The 24,085-nt window shown below is 41.9% G+C and overlaps 1 protein-coding gene across 1 annotated transcript in view; it reads left to right on the top strand.

Annotated features, from left to right (window-relative positions):
* RASEF (RAS and EF-hand domain containing) overlaps positions 1-7,897 on the top strand; it is a 145,973-nt gene extending 138,076 nt beyond the window's left edge. The window contains exons 14-17 of the mRNA XM_075598851.1: positions 3,026-3,140; positions 3,665-3,784; positions 4,954-5,030; positions 7,548-7,897. Of these exons, the coding sequence (XP_075454966.1) occupies positions 3,026-3,140; positions 3,665-3,784; positions 4,954-5,030; positions 7,548-7,656 (421 nt within the window). The 3' untranslated portion in view covers positions 7,657-7,897. The remainder of the gene's footprint in view (positions 1-3,025; positions 3,141-3,664; positions 3,785-4,953; positions 5,031-7,547) is intronic.
* The last annotated feature ends 16,188 nt before the right edge of the window (positions 7,898-24,085 follow it).

Here is a 24,085-nt window from a genome sequence, read left to right as displayed (position 1 = left end):
CGTGGTAGATTTCTGGTGGAGAGAGGGAGAGTTTACACCCGAGCAGAGGGACAGGGAACTACAGAAGAGGTGGTTCCAGCTGGAGCGTAGAGACATAGCGCCCATGGGTCCCGACACACTGTCAGACCCAGTAGATTCTGATGAGCCCCTATCATGGGTGTTACCTGGGAGGGCAGGTAATGCTGACCTGACCAGGGTCAGTAGGGCGGAGAGGGCTATAATAGTCAAATATAAAAAATCCCATGGGTTGGAGTATCCCTATGTTCCGGAGCCCCTGATGGATGAAATTGAGGACAATAGGGAAAAGTGGCTCCAAGAGACTATAGAGCTGTATTTAGTCAATAGGGGGAGCGCCATTGTAGGTAAGAAGGCGGAAGAAAGAATAGACACCCTGATGCGAGTGTGGAGCATAGGGAGAAATGTTCACAAACATAGGGTGACCTATGTGCCAGAGAGAGGATCACCTAGGCATTATTATGTTACGGTCCTGGATATGGGTAACCGGGAAGTGAGGAAACCTGACCCAGATCACTATTATTAAGGGGGTACTGAGACATTACGCGGGTTCGTGACTGCTGGTCGGGGCGGGCTTGGCGGATGACTGTATTCATATGTACTGTATTATGAGGAAATTTGTGTGATGTTAATTATGTTTTCCGTTACAGTGCTTCCTGGAAAGAGGTATACAAATTTAGGTCCCAGCGAGGACGATGGGATTCACCAGGGGGAGAATGTAGCGGCATGTAAAATGCCTACAGTCATCTCTCCTGTTGGCAGTAAGGCCTGGTAAGTGTGGGCATGCCAGCAGTAATTATGGAGGTTTCCCCTCACACCCTGGTGGGGTGCTCTGTGTATGGCTGGGACTGGTCACATGCTCTGACTCCATGGTTAGTGATGTCAGAGATGTGTCAGCCTCAGAAGCTTACATAAGGCACAGCACTGTGTTGCAAAGTTAGTTGCTGTCTAGTTAGTTGTTCTGCAGAGAAAGGAGTTCCAGCTCTTGTCAGAGCTGAGGAAGGAGTTCAAGTTCTATCAGAGTGTCAGTTATGTTATAGTAACTCCATGGGAGGCTGTGTCCAGGGACCTGGCACAGGACAGTGATTCCTGCGGGAATAGTGAATCCCTGATCTGGGTGACATACCTAACTAAAGGGAGCACTGGCGAGATGAGCGGCTGAAGATACTCCTTGTGGAGGGCAGTTGCCCTGCCGTGTCAATAAAGATGAGTTCAGCCAGAAACCCTCTCGTGTATCTATCTGGAATGAGTGTACAGAGAGGAGCACCACGGAGGAGTTCCTCGCCAGGATCATCCCTTTGCGGACGCAGGGACCCTGGTGAGGTGGAGGCGCTGCACTGGAACTAGGTGAGACTCAGCACACTACCTCAGCTGCCTGTCTGACGGGTTCTCCCCACACACCATCATGCGGGAGACTCAGGAGTCCTGTAGCCAGCAGGTGCACCATCAGGCATATTCACACTGTAATGGGGTCCGGTTAGACCACAGGGGCCAATGTGAGATTGGGTGGGTCAGGCCGGGCCAGAAACACCGTTACATTATTGAATTTCGATTGTGCAAAATAAAGGAGTACTTCAGTATTAGGTGATACCTTTTTTATTCGGATTAACAATCGATATTATAATATCCATTATAATATTATACACTTATGATATCAAATGTTAGTTCAAATAAAAAAAGGTATTACCTAATACTGAAGTACTCATATATTTTGCCCTATCACAACTTGATTAATATGCCTACTTCAATTTAATTCAAGGATTTTTTTTCAAATCTGTCAATTTCGCCTGAACATTTTGAACAAAATTTTTTTTAGCAACGTTATGCGAATTTTCTAACTTTTTTCAAGTCCAAACAAAACATAGGCAAACTGTTTTTGGGTAAGTTCACACATCTCTACCTGCAAGTGTTTGAATGAAGATATTACAATAATAACTATTTGCTTTGTATTACCATCCAACATAATTTCTTAGCTTTCATTGGTGGAATATTTTCCAGCTCTGAAAACGAGACCCCATGTTTTCACTTGTGCTGAATAATGAAATCATTTGCCATGTAATTACTTGCAATTTATCTTTGCTTGCCAGAATTGTATGCTGATATATAAAGTATGTATTATTATTTTTTTTATCAAAGAGGGAGAAAAAAATAGTGGGGAGAACTAGACAAAAAAAAAAGTGACTGCCACTTTTTCATTATTTATAGTTATGTTTTTTTAAATATAACCTGGGATTCACCAAGTGCCAATATGGGGCACTACAATTCTGTGTTAACAGCCATTGACTTAAATGACCGTTAACGTGAGATTGCAGTGCGATACCCCACATTGGCCCTTAGTTAATCTCACTAATAGTTTTTATTTGCTTATTTGTCTTCCAATTCCTAACTGCTGCTAATGTTGAATGAACACATGGCATTGTTTCAACGTACAGGGAGCGTGATCCAGCGCAGACTCAAAGGTGTTTTACCCTTGTACTGTATAGTAAAAGCACTAATGCTGACGTGGAACAGAATTAAATTCCTATGCTACAAGAATTGGTAACCACACAGTGTACAGAACCAACATAATCCATCTGTGTTGAGAAAGACAAGTAAACGTGCAAAGTGCTGACCTGACACAGATCACAGAGTTAATTCTTACTTGACTCTAGTAGAGCAAGGGTGGCTAACTCTTGTCCTCAAGGGCCACCAGCAGGTCAGGTTTTAATGATATCTCTGCTGCAACAGTTGTCTCAATCAGTGGCTCAGTCAAAGACTGCACCACTTGTGCTGAAGCAGCCATATCCCCAATACTTGACCTGTTGGAGGCCCTTGAGGACTGAAGTTGGCCACCCTTGCTCTAGTTGTGGGTTTTTTTGGCAGCAAATTTATCATACTTTATTAAGAATGAGATGGAGCACGCCTCCCCCTTTCCCGTATGTTTATAGATGGGTATAGTCTTAAAGGTTTGAAGTGATGTTTAATGCATTGACAAAATATTTGTATTAAACATCTTCTTTCTTTTTTTTAGATTTAGGAGTATCGCCAAATCTTATTTCAGAAGAGCTGATGGAGTTTTGCTTCTGTATGACGTGACTTGTGAAAAGAGCTTCTTGAATGTGAGGGAATGGGTAGATATGATTGAGGTAAGAATATGTTACACTCTTGCACTATTGGAAGGGGATCAGAAAATAAAACGAAAGCAGCAATATTGAATAAAAGCCTTGTCTGCATTGCAAGCCACATATAATTTTCTTTTGGCCTAAACTAGAACAAATGTTTGACCATGATGACATTTATTTTAGTATTGACAGATTTAGCAAAACTTGCTATCTTCCGTGCTGCGGTCACGCAACCGTGGCGGTCGTGGCATGAAGGATTAATGCTGCGGCGGATCCCATTCAGAAGCAAAGCCCCCCGCCCCCGCGGCTCCATCATGGCAGATACTGTCCCTGCTCTGCAGACGTTAGCATGTCCATCATGCAAGTCTTGCTGCATCTGTAAGCCATGTTATGATCATCATAGACGAAACACAACCTACAGAGGGTACCCTACGGTGCAATTTGTAATGCATTCAATTGCAGTTTGTTGTAGTATCTTTTATACAGTAGGTCCTGGAGTAATGTATCAGTCATAGACAGATGAAATCTGTCATTATCTTTTATAACAGGATGCAACTCATGACAGCATTCCTATCATGATGGTAGGAAATAAAGCAGATCTCCGCCAGATAATGTCAGAGCAAGGACATAAATGTGTGCCAACAAGTTATGGAGAGAAGTTATCCATGGTAAGTGCTTGTATATGCAAGAATTGCATATGTTTTTTACATACCCATAAGGTTACATCTGTTTATACTCTAGATCTAATTACTATGGTGCCTGACCAGCCCATTTTCCCTGGCTCCACTTCCAACACAAGGTATTATATTATAGGCATACACCTTTGTATGGTGTAAGAAGCTCAAACTAATGCAGCTCTTCCCACTGAAAATGAGCACAGAGAATTGTCAGGCAGGACTGGGTGTGACTGTCACTGTGGGAACAGAGTTCCTGTGATTACAGAGGTGTTCCCAATGCATTCTCTCTACATAGTGGTAGTAGCTTTCCTCCTTAACTGAGCCAGTCACAGAAACAACGGAGGACCATCAAAATAGACCAGTGATCCACCATGGATAACTTGTCAAGACAGAAACCTAGAAATGCATTAAAATGTCATAACTATGTATCAATATATTGTTTTTGTGTCGTTGCCCCATGGATATGAGGCATACCATGGCATAAAGGTTGTGACTGTGACATAATTGTTTGTGTTAGTCTTTTTTTCCTTTACACAGTCATTAAGGGTAACTTCATAATACCCAATGGATTTGAATGACAGTGATAAAGAAATAAACAGCATTATTTGCAGGTGCAAACTATTATATTTCAGTATAATATTGTTCTGAGCAACTCACACCCTAAGTGCTCTAAAAACTATAAACACTCACTAGCGTAAAAACAAATTCAGTAAAAATACACCTAATGTTGAAACAAAACAACACGAAACTGGCGTTGTTAGCATCAGCTTAATGTCGTAATGTCGTAATGTGTCTATGGAGAAGATTTACTAAGTGCTGATGCTGGGTATTGCACCGTGTACCGGAATTTACTGCCATTCAGGTCCATAGCAGTTTACATTGGATCATGGTGTTTAGTGTATTCAGGCGATTCATGTGTGTCTTTGATGTCCTCTATACGAAGCTCGAATCTGCTAAATATTATAAGAAACTGCACAATTTTAACTGTACACTTCTCAGAGGTCATAAATCAATTTCAGAAATCCATGTATGTTATCACAGAGAAATCATACTTTTGTGTTACCATCTTTGTTTTGGAACATAAACTGAATATAACATTTGTTTATATTTGTGTGTTTATATATATATATAATATATATCTGTTGTTCTCCCATATACAGACGTATGGTGCTTTATTCTGTGAAACAAGTGCCAAAGAGGGATCAAACATTGTAGAGGCTGTTCTTCATCTTGCACGGTAAGTACTGTACCCTGGACACAAATTAATAAATGAAAATTTCAAGCAGAAATCCACTCTACCAGGGGCAGATTGGAAGGGAAATGTGGCTCAGGGGATTTCACTTACCTGCTGGCCCTCCTCCAGCGGCATCATGTGATGGCACGTTGTCATGGCAAAGCGCTGCTACGTGACATTGCATTGCCATGGCCTCATGACGTCAATGGATGAGTCTAACAGAGGCCCCGCTCTCTTCCCCTGGCAATCGGTTTCATTGTTGTGGGGAAGAGCAGGGGGCTGCAACCGCAATGCACGCCTGGAGCACCGGCCCACAGCAGCGTGCTGTGGGCATCCTGTGGCACGCTTGGAGCAACGGCCCACAGCGGCGTGCTGTGGGCATCCTGTGGCACGCCTGGAGCAACGGCCCACAGCGGCGTGCTGTGGGCATCCTGTGGCACGCTTGGAGCAACGGCCCACAGCGGCGTGCTGTGGGCATCCTGTGGCACGCCTGGAGCAACGGCCCACAGCAGCGTGCTGTGGGCATCCTGTGGCACGCCTGGAGAAACGGCCCACAGCGGCGTGCTGTGGGCATCCTGTGGCACGCCTGGAGCAACGGCCCACAGCGGCGTGCTGTGGGCATCCTGTGGCACGCCTGGAGCAACGGCCCACAGCAGCGTGCTGTGGGCATCCTGTGGCACGCCTGGAGCAACGGCCCACTAGGGCAAGTCCAAGCGCCCGATAGGGTAATCCAGCCTTCAATCTACTCACCATAAAATGAATTTAGCCTTTCACAGCTTTTTAAAACTGAGAAGACATTTTGATTCTGTGTTTAACACTGATTCTCTCTTTAAATTGGTTAATTGCATTCTTCAAATTTTCCCTTTAAGTTAAATTGGCTGCTGTCATCTAGACATATTTAGACAACACATGTTTGCCATAGTGATAATCAACATCGGTGAAACAAACTGCAAATTATAAAGCTTTTGGAAAAAAATTAAAAGCAAGAAATATATCAGTAGAACATGAAATATCAGTTTGTTTTCACTTTATTCACATATTTTAAGGGGCTTGTTGCTTTAGAGTAAACCTTTTTTTACGTTTTATGGTACTGCTGTATCTATCTTTCATATTATTGAAAAAGTGCATATATTTATATTTATTTATTAATACCAAGTTTTATATATAGATATTTATATGTACAAATAACCCAGGACATACTTAAAAATAACATTTTTATTGCATCTTTTCCTGGATGAATGTAAAACTTTTTATCATAATAATACATACTGTACAGCACACATGTCATAGGGTGTCATATATCTTTTACAACTGGGCCCTTCAGCAGTGAAATTATTAATTTATCTTTTATGTCAAATTTATCAATGTGTTACATTACCATATGGGTAGAAATTCTCCTTTTATTACACAATACAGTCAGGTGTTTTATAAAATTCACTAATACTTCGTTGTCCTTGTTTATGAGATTGTAACATCAGCTATGATCACAGCACAAAACAACGGTGTTACTGCAGTTCTGAATTACATGTGTTCTATTTGTTCTAACTTGAGGAGTGAAATGTTTTCCACTTTGCAAAAGTTAAGACAAAGTCCTTAAGAAGTTTTAACCAAAGATGGAAAGGGACGGAAACGTTATTTTAAAGTTCTCCGGAAAACGTTGTACTTTTATTTTTTGCTTTTAGGAAGTGTAGCCATTTTCCCGAGTTTCAATAAAAGAGCAATCACTATCCTAAAACCACCCATGCAAAAAGGGCCTGTTTCAGAAAGGTTCACAAACTGTGACAACGTGTAGGGACTTTTTGAAGTACTTTTATCGAAAGTGCTTTGTGTGAATATGCATTGATCTCGTAGATATAACAATATCGGATAGGCCGCAGAGTTAAACTATTTATGATGCCTCAATCATTGGTTTGCTCTGTCAGGGTGAATGTTGGATTAAGACAGTGATTTCCAACCTTTTTTGTTTGGAGGAACCCTTGAAGTATTTCGAAAAATCTCGGGGAACCCCTATCTGGCTGACACATATTAGGTTCAACAGGGGTCAGTCACAACATTTCACACCTCACGAGCCACCTCTATTTCCCACCCTCTACCCATGTATTTCTCTCCCATCCATCTCACTAACTCTCCCCCCTCCCGTCTCGCATGTATTTATCCCTTGCGTCTCACTCTTACTCCCTCTTTTCCTCACTCACTCCCTCCCGCCCCCATCACTTCTCTCACTCGCCCCTACCTTCCGTCAATTACCACACTCTCTCTCAATCCACCCTACAAAATACATACCAAAAAACCCCACGCCCAGGGAGGGGGTCTGTGGTCCATAGGAGGAACCCCTGAGACTGCTTCAAGGAGCCCCAGGGTTCCACGGAACCCTGGTTGGGAATCACTGGATTAAGAGGTAGTGAAAAGTTGGTGGCTCTACAGTATCTATGTGACCATGAGCATTCCTGGTTCGTCTTACGTTTGACAATGTTTCACTGCCATTACCTTACTTGTACTAATGTTCTTATTTCTTTCTAGTGAGGTGAGAAAGCGAAGTGATAATGCAGATGACACCGGGTCTGTAACCAACCTTGCAGGAGCAACCACCAAAAAAACAATACAAATGAAAAACTGCTGTACTGTTTAAACATTTAAACAAACAAAAAAAAAAAAAATACCTTTCTGATAGAGTAGAATATTACTTTTCATAGCTAATGTTTGGTGTAAATATGAAGGAATTTAAATTGTATATACGTAAGTAATGTGTGCCATTCCTGCTGCTTTTCCATTGCTCTCTGTGTACATTACACTTGGCATGGCTCTCATGTATTGTTATTTATGGGTCAGTAGTACATGTACAGAAAATATAATAAAGTACTCCAAAATAACCAGAACGTCGTAGGCATATAACTCTCAATAAATATGCAGTGGTTGTATTTGTCTAAGTAGTTGCAATTCCTGCGTTTTCACGTTTACGATGCATGCAATCACTTTTTTTTTAACATTTATTTATAAATGTGAGGTTTTTAAGCTTCTTTTTCATCCAAGCCACTATTTAGATCCTCTAACACTATGTAAATGTCTCTTGATTTTTCTCAAATTACGCTATTCAACTTGTGCATAATTTATATATACCTGTGTGTGTGTGTACTGTATATGTGTGTATGTGTACATATATACACACATGTGTGTGAGTGTGTATGTATATATATATAAAATATATTTATATATATATGTATATATATATATATATATACCCTATTTCCTCGATTCTAAGACGCCATCGATTCTAAGACGCACCCTTGATTTAATAAAAAAATTGTGGAAAAAAAAAAACCCAATATATTAAATGTGCAGATTTTTTTATTTTTTTAAGCAAACAGTAGCATACATTTATCTGCACTAGAGAGAGGCAGACACAGAATGGGGAGAGAGAGAGACAGTATCGGATGAGCAGAGAGAGAATGGAGGGAAGGGGGGGAGAGAAAGGAGGGAAGGGGGGAGAGAAAGGAGGGAAGGGGGAGAGAGAAAGGAGGGAAGGGGGGGAGAGAAAGGAGGGAAGGGGGAGAGAGAAAGGAGGGAAGGGGGGGAAAGGAGGGAAGGGGGGGGGGGAAGGAGGGAAGGAGGTGGGAAAGGGGGGGAGAAAGGGGGGGAGAAAGGAGGGAATGGAGGGATGGGGGTAGAAGGGGATGGGGGAGAAGGGGATGGGGGAGAAGGGGATGGGGAGAAGGGGATGGGGAAGAATGGAGACAGTGGAGGGGAGGGAGACAGTGGAGGGGAGGAGGGGAGGGAGACAGTGGAGGGGAGGGGGGAGGGAGACAGTGGAGGGGAGGGGGGAGGGAGACAGTGGAGGGGAGGGGGGAGGGAGACAGTGGAGGGGAGGGGGGAGGGAGACAGTGGAGGGGAGGGGGAGGGAGACAGTGGAGGGGAGGGGGGGAGGGAGACAGTGGAGGGGAGGGGGGGAGGGAGACAGTGGAGGGGAGGGGGGGAGGGAGACAGTGGAGGGGAGGGGGGGAGGGAGACAGTGGAGGGGAGGGGGGGAGGGAGACAGTGGAGGGGAGGGGGGGAGGGAGACAGTGGAGGGGAGGGGGGAGGGAGACAGTGGAGGGGAGGGGGGGAGGGAGACAGTGGAGGGGAGGGGGGGAGGGAGACAGTGGAGGGGAGGGGGGGAGGGAGACAGTGGAGGGGAGGGGGGGAGGGAGACAGTGGAGGGGAGGGGGGGAGGGAGACAGTGGAGGGGAGGGGTGAGGGAGACAGTGGAGGGGAGGGGGGGAGGGAGACAGTGGAGGGGAGGGGGGGAGACAGTGGTGGGGAGGGGGACACACAGAGACACATACACAAACACAGAGTGACAGAGACAAACACACACACACAAACACACACAGAGTAACAGACACACAGAGAGAGACACATACACACACACACAGAGTGACAGAGAATCACACAGAGAGACACACACACACACACACACACACACACACACACACACAGAGTGACAGAGAATCACACAGAGAGACACATACACACACAGAGTGACAGAGGATCACACAGAGAGAGAGACACATACACACACAGAGTGACAGAGGATTACACAGAGAGAGAGACACATACACACACACAGAGTGACAGAGACACACACAGACACAAACACACACAGAGTGACAGAGAATCACACAGAGAGAGACACATACACACACAGAGTGACAGAGAATCACACAGAGAGAGACACATACACACACACAGAGTGACAGAGACACACACATACACAGAGACACATACACACACAGAGTGATAGAATCACACAGAGAGAGACACATACACACACAGAGTGACAGAGAATCACACAGAGAGAGACACATACACACACAGAGTGACAGAGAATCACACAGAGAGAGACACATACACACACACAGAGTGACAGAGACACACACATACACAGAGACACATACACACACAGAGTGATAGAATCACACAGAGAGAGACACATACACACACAGAGTGACAGAGAATCACACAGAGAGAGACACATACACACACAGAGTGACAGAGAATCACACAGAGAGAGACACATACACACACAGAGTGACAGAGAATCACACAGAGAGACACATACTACACACAGTGATAGAATCACACAGAGAGACACATACACACAGAGTGATAGAATCACACAGAGAGAGACACATACACACACAGAGTGACAGAGAATCACACAGAGAGAGACACATACACACACAGAGTGACAGAGACAAGGGAGGGGTCGGAGGGCTCGTGGGGCTGGCAGCCGAAGCTGTGAGTAGCAGAGGGGAGGGGGGGGGGGGGGGAGCGGAGGGTTCATGGGGCAGGAAGCTGTGAGTAGTGGAGGGTTCATGGGGCAGGAAGCTGTGAGTAGCAGAGGGGGGGCGGAGGGTTCATAGGGCTGGAAGCTGTGAGTAGCAGAGGGCTGGAAGCTGTGAGTAGCAGAGGGCTGGAAGCTGTGAGTAGCAGAGGGCTGGATGCTGTGAGTAGCAGAGGGCTGGATGCTGTGAGTAGCAGAGGGCTGGATGCTGTGAGTAGCAGAGGGCTGGATGCTGTGAGTAGCAGAGGGCTGGAAGCTGTGAGTAGCAGAGGGCTGGAAGCTGTGAGTAGCAGAGGGCTGGAAGCTGTGAGTAGCAGAGGGCTGGATGCTGTGAGTAGCAGAGGGCTGGATGCTGTGAGTAGCAGAGGGCTGGATGCTGTGAGTAGCAGAGGGCTGGAAGCTGTGAGTAGCAGAGGGCTGGATGCTGTGAGTAGCAGAGGGCTGGAAGCTGTGAGTAGCAGAGGGCTGTGAGTAGCAGAGGGCTGGATGCTGTGAGTAGCAGAGGGCTGGATGCTGTGAGTAGCAGAGGGCTGGATGCTGTGAGTAGCAGAGGGCTGGATGCTGTGAGTAGCAGAGGGCTGGAAGCTGTGAGTAGCAGGGGGCTGGATGCTGTGAGTAGCAGGGGGCTGGATGCTGTGAGTAGCAGGGGGCTGGAAGCTGTGAGTAGCAGGGGGCTGGAAGCTGTGAGTAGCAGAGGGCTGGAAGTTGTGAGTAGCAGAGGGCTGGAAGCTGTGAGTAGCAGAGGGCTCGTGGGGCTGGAAGCTGGAGTAGCAGTCAGGGACAGTCAGCTGGTGGTGCCGCTACAGCCGCACTGCTGTGGGTCGCAGAGGGGGGGCCAGCACTTCAAGCAACCAACTGAGACAAGGGGGAGAGCGGGCGGGGGGCCGTGGTTCAAGCAGACGGCTACCGCGCTTTTTGTTAAAACGCTGAAAGCTGCACGCCCTCCGTCTGCAGCGCCCCCAAGCAGGTTTTTTTTTTTTTTTTTTAGTACATCGATTCTAAAACGCACCCCTATTTCAGAGATGTGAAATTGGGAAAAAAAGTGCGTCTTAGAATCGAGGAAATACGGTATATGTAATGGGTATTCCCTGTGAATACAGACGCTACTGATACTGTATATTACCTGTATGGCTCTAAGCCTCCGCTCGGGGAGCCTGGGGTACATATATTTTACTATCTCGTGGTGCAACGCCTCCACCTGGGAGGGATCCCGACCGGGCGGGAGGGGTCCCTCACAGGACTCAAACCAATGACACACACTTGGTATGAATAAACAAGAATAACCTTTACTGATATGCATATATATTCTTATACTCTAAAAGTCCAGGTGAGATGATCGGTCAGGGCCGTCCACCCTTGGTACAGTTCCGCTCTCTCTGCAGAGTAGGCTTGATCCCAAGCCTCGGGATGGGAAGCGCAGCGTCCGCTGTGTCCCTAACTAGTACTGTAATATGTTAATGGGGCAGGGTCCCTAACCTGGGGCCTGTCCCTGAAGCACTACAAACTACTGGGTGGCTCAGGGATAACTGGGGCCTAGGGGGCTGCTGGCCTAGTGCAGTGGGTCACTGACCCCTGCACCCTCACCTCCTTCCCCTAGCCTCTCCAGGCGCCGACTGCTAGTGTGGTCTCCGTGACAGCTTCTTATTTCCCTGCCTAAGAGGAGCCTGACACCCTATTGGTTCCCTGGTGTCAGGTGGGGTGTCCTTAGGCTCATGGGACTTGTAGTCTCTGCTCAGAGCCTGCTCCTCATTGGTGGGGTTTCACGCACTTGTACTGCGCATGCGCGATTTCCCTGAGGCCCTCTCCCTGCGCAATTACACTGCGCATGTGCGAGGAGGCAGACATGGCGGCACCCTTTCCTTGTGGGTCTCCGGAGCCTCCGCGACTCGCGCTATTCTGGTGCACGCGACCACACCGGCATTCTAAGGCGTGCGCATGGCGCGCACACACGCCCGCACTCCACCCGTGCCCGGCCACTCCAATCCCGACCGCCGTGGTGAGTACAGGCAGGGGGGTGGGGTCCGCTGCGCAGAGGGGGACCTGGCTACATATATATATAGTCCAAGTAGAAAAACGGGGAAGATCCCCAAGTGGAAGCTGCAAATATGGCAAGTGCTGTATGCTGAAGAAATCACATAAACCGGCATAAAAAATAAAGCATAGAGTGTCCCGTAATGATATCCGATGTTATGTGTGGGTCTGTGTAGCACCCACCTCACCTGTGAAATATCGGGATATTCTCCGACATAACTGATGGTGCCAACCCCCCGTGTGAGATGGAATAAGACCCTCCTCGCTCGGAAATGCGGTTCTGACTCCCCGATGTAACAGGACTGGCTGTTGGTAGTAGAGACCTGCAAGCAGAGTCTCCCGCCGCCTTACCGGGTGCCCGATGGTAATACCGCGATGTAACGTCCGACGGAGTCTGGGGGGTGGTGGTCACTGCAGGAGGAACGGTGAGCGATCCAAGGCTGTAGCCGTTCGTCCCCGTCAGCTGTAGTCCGTCCCGGAACAGGTGAGGAGTAGGGGTGTGGACCGCACACTGGCTCAAAAACCGGATCCACTCTGCAGCTCCTGGAGGAAATCCTCTGATGACAACAGCTGATCTGCAAAGATTGGTACCGGAGCGTGCTGCTACACCACTGGAACAAAAATAGAAAAGGAGAAAAAAGCGGAGCACTGCCAAAAAAATGAGGAAAAAGGCTGGGGCAAAAAATAAAGATTATTTATTGGGCATAATGGCCAAAAAAACAAACACACATGGTTAAAACTCTGACGCGTTTCCCGCCGTGGAGGCGCTTTATCAAAGAGTACTGAGGTTCTCACAGTGTCAGACTATATAGTAGTCCCTGAAGTATACGCCCTAATCTAAATCCAATGAATTACTGTAGATGATGGTCTAATTAATTATGCAAACAGCTGTGGTTTAAAGCTGAAGCAAGGGTCAATAGTGTAAGATGTTAACATGACACTAATCATAATATTAGACTGTGAGAGCCTAAATGGTTACAACAAATAACAGTTAATAAAAAACAAAAAGAAGAAAAAGACTAATATTAAACATCATAGCAACAATGTGTCAAATGTATCGATATGATAAGAACATACATATATAATATATAATGAAAAAATATAGTCAAATAATGTGTTAATGCTAGATGAACACTAATAGAGTGTAATAATATAACTGAATATATAGATAACAATATAAACTATGTGTATACCTAATGTATAAACATAGAAATATATAATATGAGAAATATTATCAAAAAAATAAATTAAATACATAGATAATTAGATATAAAAAAATCATATTGTGATTAGTAAACAAAATTAGTCAAGTCTTCAAATGTGGATAAACAATTTTTACAAATTATATTAAAAAATGGTAATAAAAAACCCTTATAATAGAATAGTACATATAATATATAATATAGTCACCTGTGTATAGCTATACAATAAATGATAAATACATATGTAAATTTAGATCTATAATGATTATAATAGTGAAATTTATATAAGCCAATAATACATATAATCATCAGGTAGCTTATCTTATAAAGTAGATATATGTTATATGATTAAAACATTCCAGACAGTGAGGACATGTGTATGGATATATGCATATCAAACAAATCTAATAAGTATAAATCCCATAGAAGATATATATGAATCTAGAACATAGATAGCAGAAGCTATCTATATAAACTTATGTTTGAGCATAGATGATAGATTATAAAAAATGCTTCAATTCCCAATCGATATTAATACCAGAGGGTTGCATGGTGCCTAAACTGTACATCCAGTACATTTCTTTTCTGTTTAGTATACCCAGCCTGTCTCCTCCCCGGGTTGGGGCATGTATATGATCTATTCCTGAGAAGGAAAAGTTCTTAATAGTCCCCTGTGGACATGTTGAAAAATGTCTAGAAACCGGGTGGGATTGATCCCTCTTATTGATTGCACGGACATGTTCCATGATTCTTTTTTTGAGGGGCCTAATGGTGTGACCCACATAACCCCTCCCGCATCCGCATCTCAAAAGATATACTGTATAGCTGGAATTGCAGTTGATAAAGGTATGTATAATGTGTTCAGCCTTTGGATTAATGCTTGTAATTTTTTAAATTTTATTTGCATACTTGCAAATACTACAATGTCCGCATGGAAAAAATCCATTAGGGATGTTGCTACACTACCGACACAGTTTATTGCACTGCGGCCAGTTCCGCAAGCCGGGAGATTTCCCGGCTTGCTAGTGGCCGCCCCTGACGCGCGGTCACGCGTTATCGGGAGCCTGCGGCCCCTGCACGCGCGTCCAGGGCTCCCCGAGGGAGCCCTGGTGTCCCGCGATGTGGGGGGCGGCGGCAGGGGGTTCCGGGGGACCCGGCGGACCCGGCAGCGGGAGGGAGAGCGCCCCGATCGGAGGGCGTTCTTCCGCTGCTTCGGCGCGCGCCCGGCACCCTCCGGCGCGTGCCAGTTTACTGCTGCGGCCGAGAACGGGCAAATGCTCGAATAAACTCGGCCGCAGCAGTAATCCGTTTGAAATTAGTACTGGAGTCAAAAAGACTAGGGGAGAGGGATGTACCCAATGACTTAGCCTTCCTGAAAACGAATTTTGGTTTCTTGTCAAGAATAGATGACAAATCATGATCTAGTTTTAGAGTGTCCCAATGCTTGTGTATAATACATCGGATACGATCTGACTGTGTGCTTTGTTGAGTAATAAACAATGGTGTAACCATATGTTCTGGTGATGGTTTCTTTCTAGAGGAGTTCAAAAGGTCCCTTCTATCTAGTTGTTTAACAGAATTCAAAGCCTCTGTAATATGGGATATATTGTAACCCCTAGATTTAAATCTAGAGATAAGGGGGCCTATGCAGAGAGCAGCGCTATTTGAAAATTCGCCATTTTTTGGAGAAAATTGCGCAGAAAACAGCAGAAAATGGCGAGTTGCGACAAACGCGCCAATTTTTTTTTTCTATTTCTAAAACTCGCCTCGCGGCTGGCGAGAACCTCCATCTCGCCAGTTTTAAAAATATCCTTATGCAGAGAGGCGCGAACGGCATCTAGCGGCTGTTTGCGCCAATTAAATGGCGCGATTGTCTCCTTTTTGCCTCGCCAGAAAAAGTTGGCAAGAAGCGGCCGCTCGCGGCCATAGCAAAGGGGAAAAAAAGGCACGAATTTTTTTTAACACATTTCTGCAGCGCGCATCTCGCCAATTTAAACTCGCCAGACGCATTCATGTTAAACATAGCAGAATTCGCACATTTCTGCATATGGAGAATAAAACTCTCCAAAAAAGCTACTTTTTATTAAACTCGACAATTTTTAAATTCGCTGCTCTCTGCATAGGCCCCAAGGTCTTTTGATTGAACATCAAATTATTCTTCTGTTGAACACAACCGTTTCAATCTAATGAATTGTCCTTTGAGTATACCTTTTTTAAGATATTTTGAATGATTGCTGTCTGCTCTAAGGTAAGAATTGCGCGCGTTCGGCTTCCTATAAATGTCAGTTTGGATGCACCCCCGCATATCCACATACAACATTAGGTCTAAATAATAAATGTGGTGAATATTCTCCTGAAAAGTGAAATATAAATTGTGATCATTAATGTTAAGTTGGTGAATGAATGTTTGGAGTGAAGTGAGGTCACCATCCCAGATAAATAAAAGATCATCTATGTAACGTTTGTAGAATTTAATTTGGTGCCTAAAAGAATTATTATCACTAAAAATAAAATTAGACTCCCACAACCCCATAAAAAGATTTGCATATGAGGGTGCGAAAGAGGTGCCCATAGCTGTAACCCGAAGTTGTAAATAAAATTGTGAATCAAATCTAAAATAATTGTGCGTGAGTAAAAATGTGATAGAATCAAATAAAAAAGTGCATAGTGCTGGTGCTAAGTGAGATGATGAGAGATAATGTTGTATAGCGGAAATGCCTTGCTCATGTTTGATAATATTGTAGAGGGAGGTCACATCCATAGTCACCCATCTGTAACTCTCTCGCCACTGTATATGGTTAAGGTCAAATATCAATTGGCTTGAATCTTTCAAAAAAGATGGCAATGTTTGTACAATCGGTTGAAGATATGCATCTATAAAACGAGAGAGTCCATCTCCCAAAGATCCAATGCTCGCCACAATGGGCCGTCCCGGAGGATTTATGAGTGACTTGTGGATCTTTGGGAGATGGTGAAAGATGGGAACTATGGGATTAGGAGAGCATAAAATTTCAAATTCTTTTTTACTTAGTACATACAATTCTCTACCAAGGTCAAGCAGATCATTCAATTCATGTAGGAAAGTAGTGGTAGGGTCAGAGGACAGTTTGCGATAAGCCTGATCTTCAGACAGCTGTCTTAATGCTTCCTGTTTGTAGGACTCAGCAGATTGAACAACAATCGCACCACCCTTGTCTGCATTTTTAATGACAATAGTTTTGTCTGATTTTAAGGTTTGTAATTCTTGCAAATCAAGGGTGGGTAGATTGCTGCCCTGATGTGTATTTTTTTTACAATTTTCCGCCAAATTCCTCAGATCCTTTCCCACTAATCTTTCAAATGTAGTGATAAATGGACTCTTTGAGCCATAAGGACAAAAGGTGGATTTCTTTCTAAAAGTGGTGTGTTCAAAACTGAGAAAGTTAGAAAGGGACACCTCCTCAGAATTTTTCTCTATATCTTGTTCCATATATAAATCTTCCAAGTCAGAGACAGCACAATAATCTTTGAATGAGAAACTAGAAACAATTGGTTCTGGTGAGTCAACGCCAGAGTGATCTGGCGTTGACTCCACAGAATCACATAACATAGGCACATCCAAAATAGGTACAACATTATTTTGTTTGTTCAAAAAGAATTTTTTTAAAGACAACTTGCGAGTAAATCGCTGCAGGTCAATATAAGTGTTAAAGAGGTCGAAGTCGCTCTGGGGGGCAAAGTTCAACCCTCTGTTTAATAAGGATAATTGTCCAGTAGTCAATGTCTTGTTTGAAATGTTGATAACGTTATTATCCTCTGTGGTTAGGAATATTTTTTCCTCTTTGTCGCCCCTCTTGATCCCCCTCTTCCTCTTTGACCTCCTTGTCCTTGATAGTTTTTTGACTCCTGAGATTTATTCATTTGAGAAAAATGTCCTGTGGACCCAGACGTGGAAGCTTCTCTGGTGTATATACCTGTGGAGCTTTTTCCCCTCCAAGTATCTGATGTAATATCAAAAGACACAGATGGATATTTGTTTTCACTTTCTGAGGTGTCTGATTCATAACTGGAGGTGTCTGTGTATTTGGACTTTAAGATGGATTTTTTTGGAGTACTAGATGTTTTATCCCTGTGAGTATGCGGCTGTGAGGGTGTTCTGTAACTTCCTCTATTGGAATTAGCATTCCCTGGTCTTTCCCAGGTATAGACCTGATTTCTCTCATAGTCTAACCTATCTCGTTCAAATTTAGACTGCTTTTTTTGCATGATTGTATCTTCCATGTCTTCAATGTTACATAGTAAGATTTTATCATTATTTGAGAAATGGTCCATATTTTCAAAAGATTTAAGTTTATTTTGTAATGTTTTGATCTCAGTGCCTAATGATACTCTCTCTGTCATCTTATTTTCTATGATCAAGTCCATGAGTTTAAATGAACATTCATTTAGCGTGTCTTTCCATTTCTGCTCAAATTCTTTGGTACTAAAACCAAAAGTGGGTGCTTTTTTAATCCTCAATCCTCGAGGGATTCTCATGGTTTTTGTATAATTCTGTAACGTGGTTATGTCCCACCATAATCTGATGTTATCTGTCAGTAATTTTTCTAGTTTGAGGAAATGAGCTGTTAGGTCTGAATTTTCTTCACATATAAACTCAGTGGAAGTGTCAAAAACATGTTCTGCTCTCTTAATTCTTTTGGTATTGTCACCACATGTTTGGACAAAAAGATTACTCTGTATATCTTCATTTTCAGAATGATCAATGTCCTCATGATGGTATGTAGAAAAAGTATATATTAAAAAAGAGGGTTGTGGTGTGTGAATTACTGTCTTAAGAAAAAATATATATATGTGTAGCTATAAGAAAAAATGCCTCAACAGCCCTTAATAGAAAAAATATATAATAAACAATTCAAATCAATCACTTGCTCATATGAGCTACCAACAGGTAATTAGAGTCCAAGTAGAAAAACGGAGAAGATCCCCACGTGGAAGCTGCAAATATGGCAAGTGCTGTATGCTGAAGAAATCACATAAACCGGCATAAAAAATAAAGCATAGAGTGTCCCGTAATGATATCCGATGTTATGTGTGGGTCTGTGTAGCACCCACCTCACCTGTGAAATATCGGGATATTCTCCGACATAACCGATGGTGCCAACCCCCTGGTTGAGATGGAATAAGACCCTCCTCGCTCGGAAATGCGATTATGGCTCCCCGATGTAACAGGACTGGCTGTTGGTAGTAGAGACCTGCAAGCAAACAGAAAGCATTAAGACAGCTGTCTGAAGATCAGGCTTATCGCAAACTGTCCTCTGACCCTACCACTACTTTCCTACATGAATTGAATGATCTGCTTGACCTTGGGAGAGAATTGTATGTACAGTACTAAGTAAAAAAGAATTTGAATTTTTATGCTCTCCTAATCCCATAGTTCCCATCTTTCACCATCTCCCAAAGATCCACAAGTCACTCATAAATCCTCCGGGACGGCTCATTGTGGCGAGCATTGGATCTTTGGGAGATGGACTCTCTCGTTTTATAGATGCATATCTTCAACCGATTGTACAAACATTGCCATCTTTTTTGAAAGATTCAAGCCAATTGATATTTGACCTTAACCATATACAGTGGCGAGAGAGTTACAGATGGGTGACTATGGATGTGACCTCCCTCTACAATATTATCAAACATGAGCAAAGCATTTCCGCTATACAACATTATCTCTCATCATCTCACTTAGCACCAGCACTATGCACTTTTTTATTAGATTCTATCACATTTTTACTCACGCACAATTATTTTAGATTTGATTCACAATTTTATTTACAACTTCGGGGTACAGCTATGGGCACCTCTTTCGCACCCTCATATGCAAATCTTTTTATGGGGTTGTGGGAGTCTAATTTTATTTTTAGTGATAATAATTCTTTTAGGCACCAAATTAAATTCTACAAACGTTACATAGATGATCTTTTATTTATCTGGGATGGTGACCTCACTTCACTCCAAACATTCATTCACCAACTTAACATTAATGATCACAATTTATATTTCACTTTTCAGGAGAATATTCACCACATTTATTATTTAGACCTAATGTTGTATGTGGATATGCGGGGGTGCATCCAAACTGACATCTATAGGAAGCCGAACGCGCGCAATTCTTACCTTAGAGCAGACAGCAATCATTCAAAATATCTTAAAAAAGGTATACTCAAAGGACAATTCATTAGATTGAAACGGTTGTGTTCAACAGAAGAATCATTTGATGTTCAATCAAAAGACCTTATCTCTAGATTTAAATCTAGGGGTTACAATATATCCCATATTACAGAGGCTTTGAATTCTGTTAAACAACTAGATAGAAGGGACCTTTTGAACTCCTCTAGAAAGAAACCATCACCAGAACATATGGTTACACCATTGTTTATTACTCAACAAAGCACACAGTCAGATCGTATCCGATGTATTATACACAAGCATTGGGACACTCTAAAACTAGATCATGATTTGTCATCTATTCTTGACAAGAAACCAAATTTCGTTTTCAGGAAGGCTAAGTCATTGGGTACATCCCTCTCCCCTAGTCTTTTTGACTCCAGTACTAATTTCAAACGGATTAGCAACATCCCTAATGGATTTATTCCATGCGGACATTGTAGTATTTGCAAGTATACAAATAAAATTTAAAAAATTACAAGCATTAATCCAAAGGCTGAACACATTATACATACCTTTATCAACTGCAATTCCAGCTATACAGTATATCTTTTGAGATGCGGATGCGGTAGGGGTTATGTGGGTCGCACCATCAGGCCCCTCAAAAAAAGAATCATGGAACATGTCCGTGCAATCAATAAGAGGGATCAATCCCACCCGGTTTCTAGACATTTTTCAACATGTCCACAGGGGACTATTAAGAACTTTTCCTTCTCAGGAATACAGTAGATCATATACATGCCCCAACCCGGGGAGGAGACATGCTGGGTATACTAAACAGAAAAGAAATGTACTGGATGTACAGTTTAGGCACCATGCAACCCTCTGGTATTAATATCGATTGGGAATTGAAGCATTTTTTATAATCTATCATCTATGCTCAAACATAAGTTTATATAGATAGCTTCTGCTATCTATGTTCTAGATTCATATATATCTTCTATGGGATTTATACTTATTAGATTTGTTTGATATGCATATATCCATACACATGTCCTCACTGTCTGGAATGTTTTAATCGTATAACATATATCTACTTTATAAGATAAGCTACCTGATGATTATATGTATTATTGGCTTATATAAATTTCACTATTATAATCATTATAGATCTAAATTTACATATGTATTTATCATTTATTGTATAGCTATACACAGGTGACTATATTATATATTATATGTACTATTCTGTTATAAGGGTTTTTTATTACCATTTTTTAATATAATTTGTAAAAATTGTTTATCCACATTTGAAGACTTGACTAATTTTGTTTACTAATCACAATATGATTTTTTTATATCTAATTATCTATGTATTTAATTTATTTTTTTGATAATATTTCTCATATTATATATTTCTATGTTTATACATTAGGTATACACATAGTTTATATTGTTATCTATATATTCAGTTATATTATTACACTCTATTAGTGTTCATCTAGCATTAACACATTATTTGACTATATTTTTTCATTATATATTATATATGTATGTTCTTATCATATCGATACATTTGACACATTGTTGCTATGATGTTTAATATTAGTCTTTTTCTTCTTTTTGTTTTTTATTAACTGTTATTTGTTGTAACCATTTAGGCTCTCACAGTCTCATATTATGATTAGTGTCATGTTAACATCTTACACTATTGACCCTTGCTTCAGCTTTAAACCACAGCTGTTTGCATAATTAATTAGACCATCATCTAATTCATTGGATTTAGATTAGGGCGTATACTTCAGGGACTACTATATAGTCTGACACTGTGAGAACCTCAGTACTCTTTGATAAAGCGCCTCCACGGCGGGAAACGCGTCAGAGTTTTAACCATGTGTGTTTGTTTTTTTGGCCATTATGCCCAATAAATAATCTTTATTTTTTGCCCCATCCTTTTTCCTCATTTTTTTGGCAGTGCTCCGCTTTTTTCTCCTTTTCTACATATATATATACATACATACATACAAATATAAAATAAACAATAAACTAAACATAATTCCTCATATTTTGTTTATTTCATTCACTTACTGAGAAGCTCAAGTATTAAACTAAAGACCTGGGCCCTTATTCTAAAGAATGCAAAGTCCATGAGGAATTCTGTGCAATGGAGCCAGATTGGGGCCCAAGTACATCAGAAGAATATCTACACTGTTGCTATAGATTCTAAAGTTTTGCTATGGTTCATTTACACATCTTGCTCCCCAACCAAAGGTCGATACTGATTATCTTTTGTACTATACTTTGCCAAATATAAAGTAAAGTATATATTGAATTGGCTAACAACCATCACAAAAAGAGGCATTTGGCAAATTGATCATACAAAACTGTCAACCATATTTGAAAAAGTTCTGATAGATGATAAAATGTGGGTAAACTTGTTTATGGTTTAATACTCCCGACAGCCCCTTCATGGGAGGGCAGCTATGCATAAAGAATTGTTTTTTTAAAACAAATTGAAAGAATGCCTTGTGTCAAAATATTTTTCTCACATAAATCATTAGCATTGGCATATGCTGGCATGTCCTTATTCACGTTCTGAACAAAAGATGGTAAAGCTGCACACCAATACAATAAAGTGTAGTATACTTGCAACAACCGGTGCACCTGGTTCAGGGAAAAATGCCAATAAATCCTGAGATAGTGAAAAATTGATGATCCAGGGCATAATGCGGATTTTCAAAAAGATTTAATGATCAAAATAGCACCAAATACGACGTTTCATCCTTCTCAGAGGACTTTTTCAAGTGACTGGCCAGTCACCTATTCATGTTCTGACATGCTCCCACATTGTCTTATTCTTTGTATGGTGTTCTTCATGTTTATAGATATGAATGCATTATCAAATGTTGGTTGGTATTTTTTTTAAATTTAATTTTTTTTGCATTTGTCTTTTACACCCAAAAATGTTGACTCATATTTAGCACACAAAAGTGTTTTTTATTTTTATTGCATGTTTGTTCCACCGACAGCCAATACAGGCTAATCTTGTACATGCCATATAAAAATGCAGAGAAGACAGTCCTCGCCCTGGGTTAAAGCAGCAGAGAAAAATCTCCTTTCTCATTGTGATGAGTACAATATCACTAATTGGGCAAATAGGAGTATTGATGACTCAGTTTAAATACATCTTTAAACAGAACAGTTCTAGCACAGTTTTAATAGGTACAATTTCAGAGTTTTATGTGGCTTTATTGGCCTTTTCTCATTATTATACAGCATAAGTACGCAAACACACACCAGCATAATACATTGTGTATGGCTTTTCACTGGAGTCTGCTATATACAGTATAAGCCATAATAACTTTAGATGCAAGCAAAGAGGAAAGAAAACTGTTCCTCAGAAACCATTTGATGAATTACATTATATATATAAAATATAAGTCAAGAGCAGTCCAAAAGTGTGACTTTTTGTGTAAGGTATTATATTCTCCAATAATAAACCAATTGTACGTCAAATGTAATAATAGATCTTGCTACTGTATATAAATGATCTTCCGGCTCCAATATTTTCATAGTTTGACCTCCGTTGAACACAAATACACATTTGTTGCATACCCGCGTCTTTTCCAGGCAGCTTACCCATGGTTGAATAGTTTAAAAAACACTTTGTTGGAAGCGATTACCAACACAATCTCGAGTTCCAACAAAGTTCCAGTTGAGTGAGATGGTTGCAGGATCGATGCAAGCAGGGCACAACTCTCATCATGCTTTTGTGGGGAGCCTTTGAAGTTGTCTAATAGCCATCATCACATGAGCATACGCACACATGCTACCATTTCAGTCCTGGAAAAGCTAACACTGAACTACCAATGCTCTATTGGCGTTAAAAACAGTTATCAATAGCTAAGTGATGACGGTGTATATAATAATAATAATAATAATAAAAAGCAGCTTGTTCTGGAAGACTGATTTTTGACCTGTAGAAGAATACACTTTGTCACCTTCCTTTAAAAAATTAGCAAGAAACAAGTAGCCTCCAGAAGGTCATGAGGCTGATATTTGGAGACATAACAAGATCAATAGTTTAGCCATAAAATGTTTTTCAACAAACTGAAACCGTGCATCTCATAAAACGTTGATAAACGTAAAGTGCTAAGTGAGTAATATTAAACGGCAGGAATTTAAGCAATGTCATTTGTGCTAATGTCACTGTTATATGTTTTTTGTTGCGGTTTCTAGACCCTAAAAGTAAACAGAGATCCTATTAAAAATCATTAAAAAATGAAGGTAGCTAGTTTAGCTTTGGGACTAAAACAAGCTGTGCTACATTGTAGGGATTTCCAACCCGATAGAATGCTCTATAG

Source organism: Ascaphus truei, chromosome 1 (genome assembly GCF_040206685.1).
Source record: "Ascaphus truei isolate aAscTru1 chromosome 1, aAscTru1.hap1, whole genome shotgun sequence".
NCBI lineage: Eukaryota > Metazoa > Chordata > Amphibia > Anura > Ascaphidae > Ascaphus > Ascaphus truei.
This window is presented reverse-complemented; position numbering and strand designations above follow the sequence as displayed.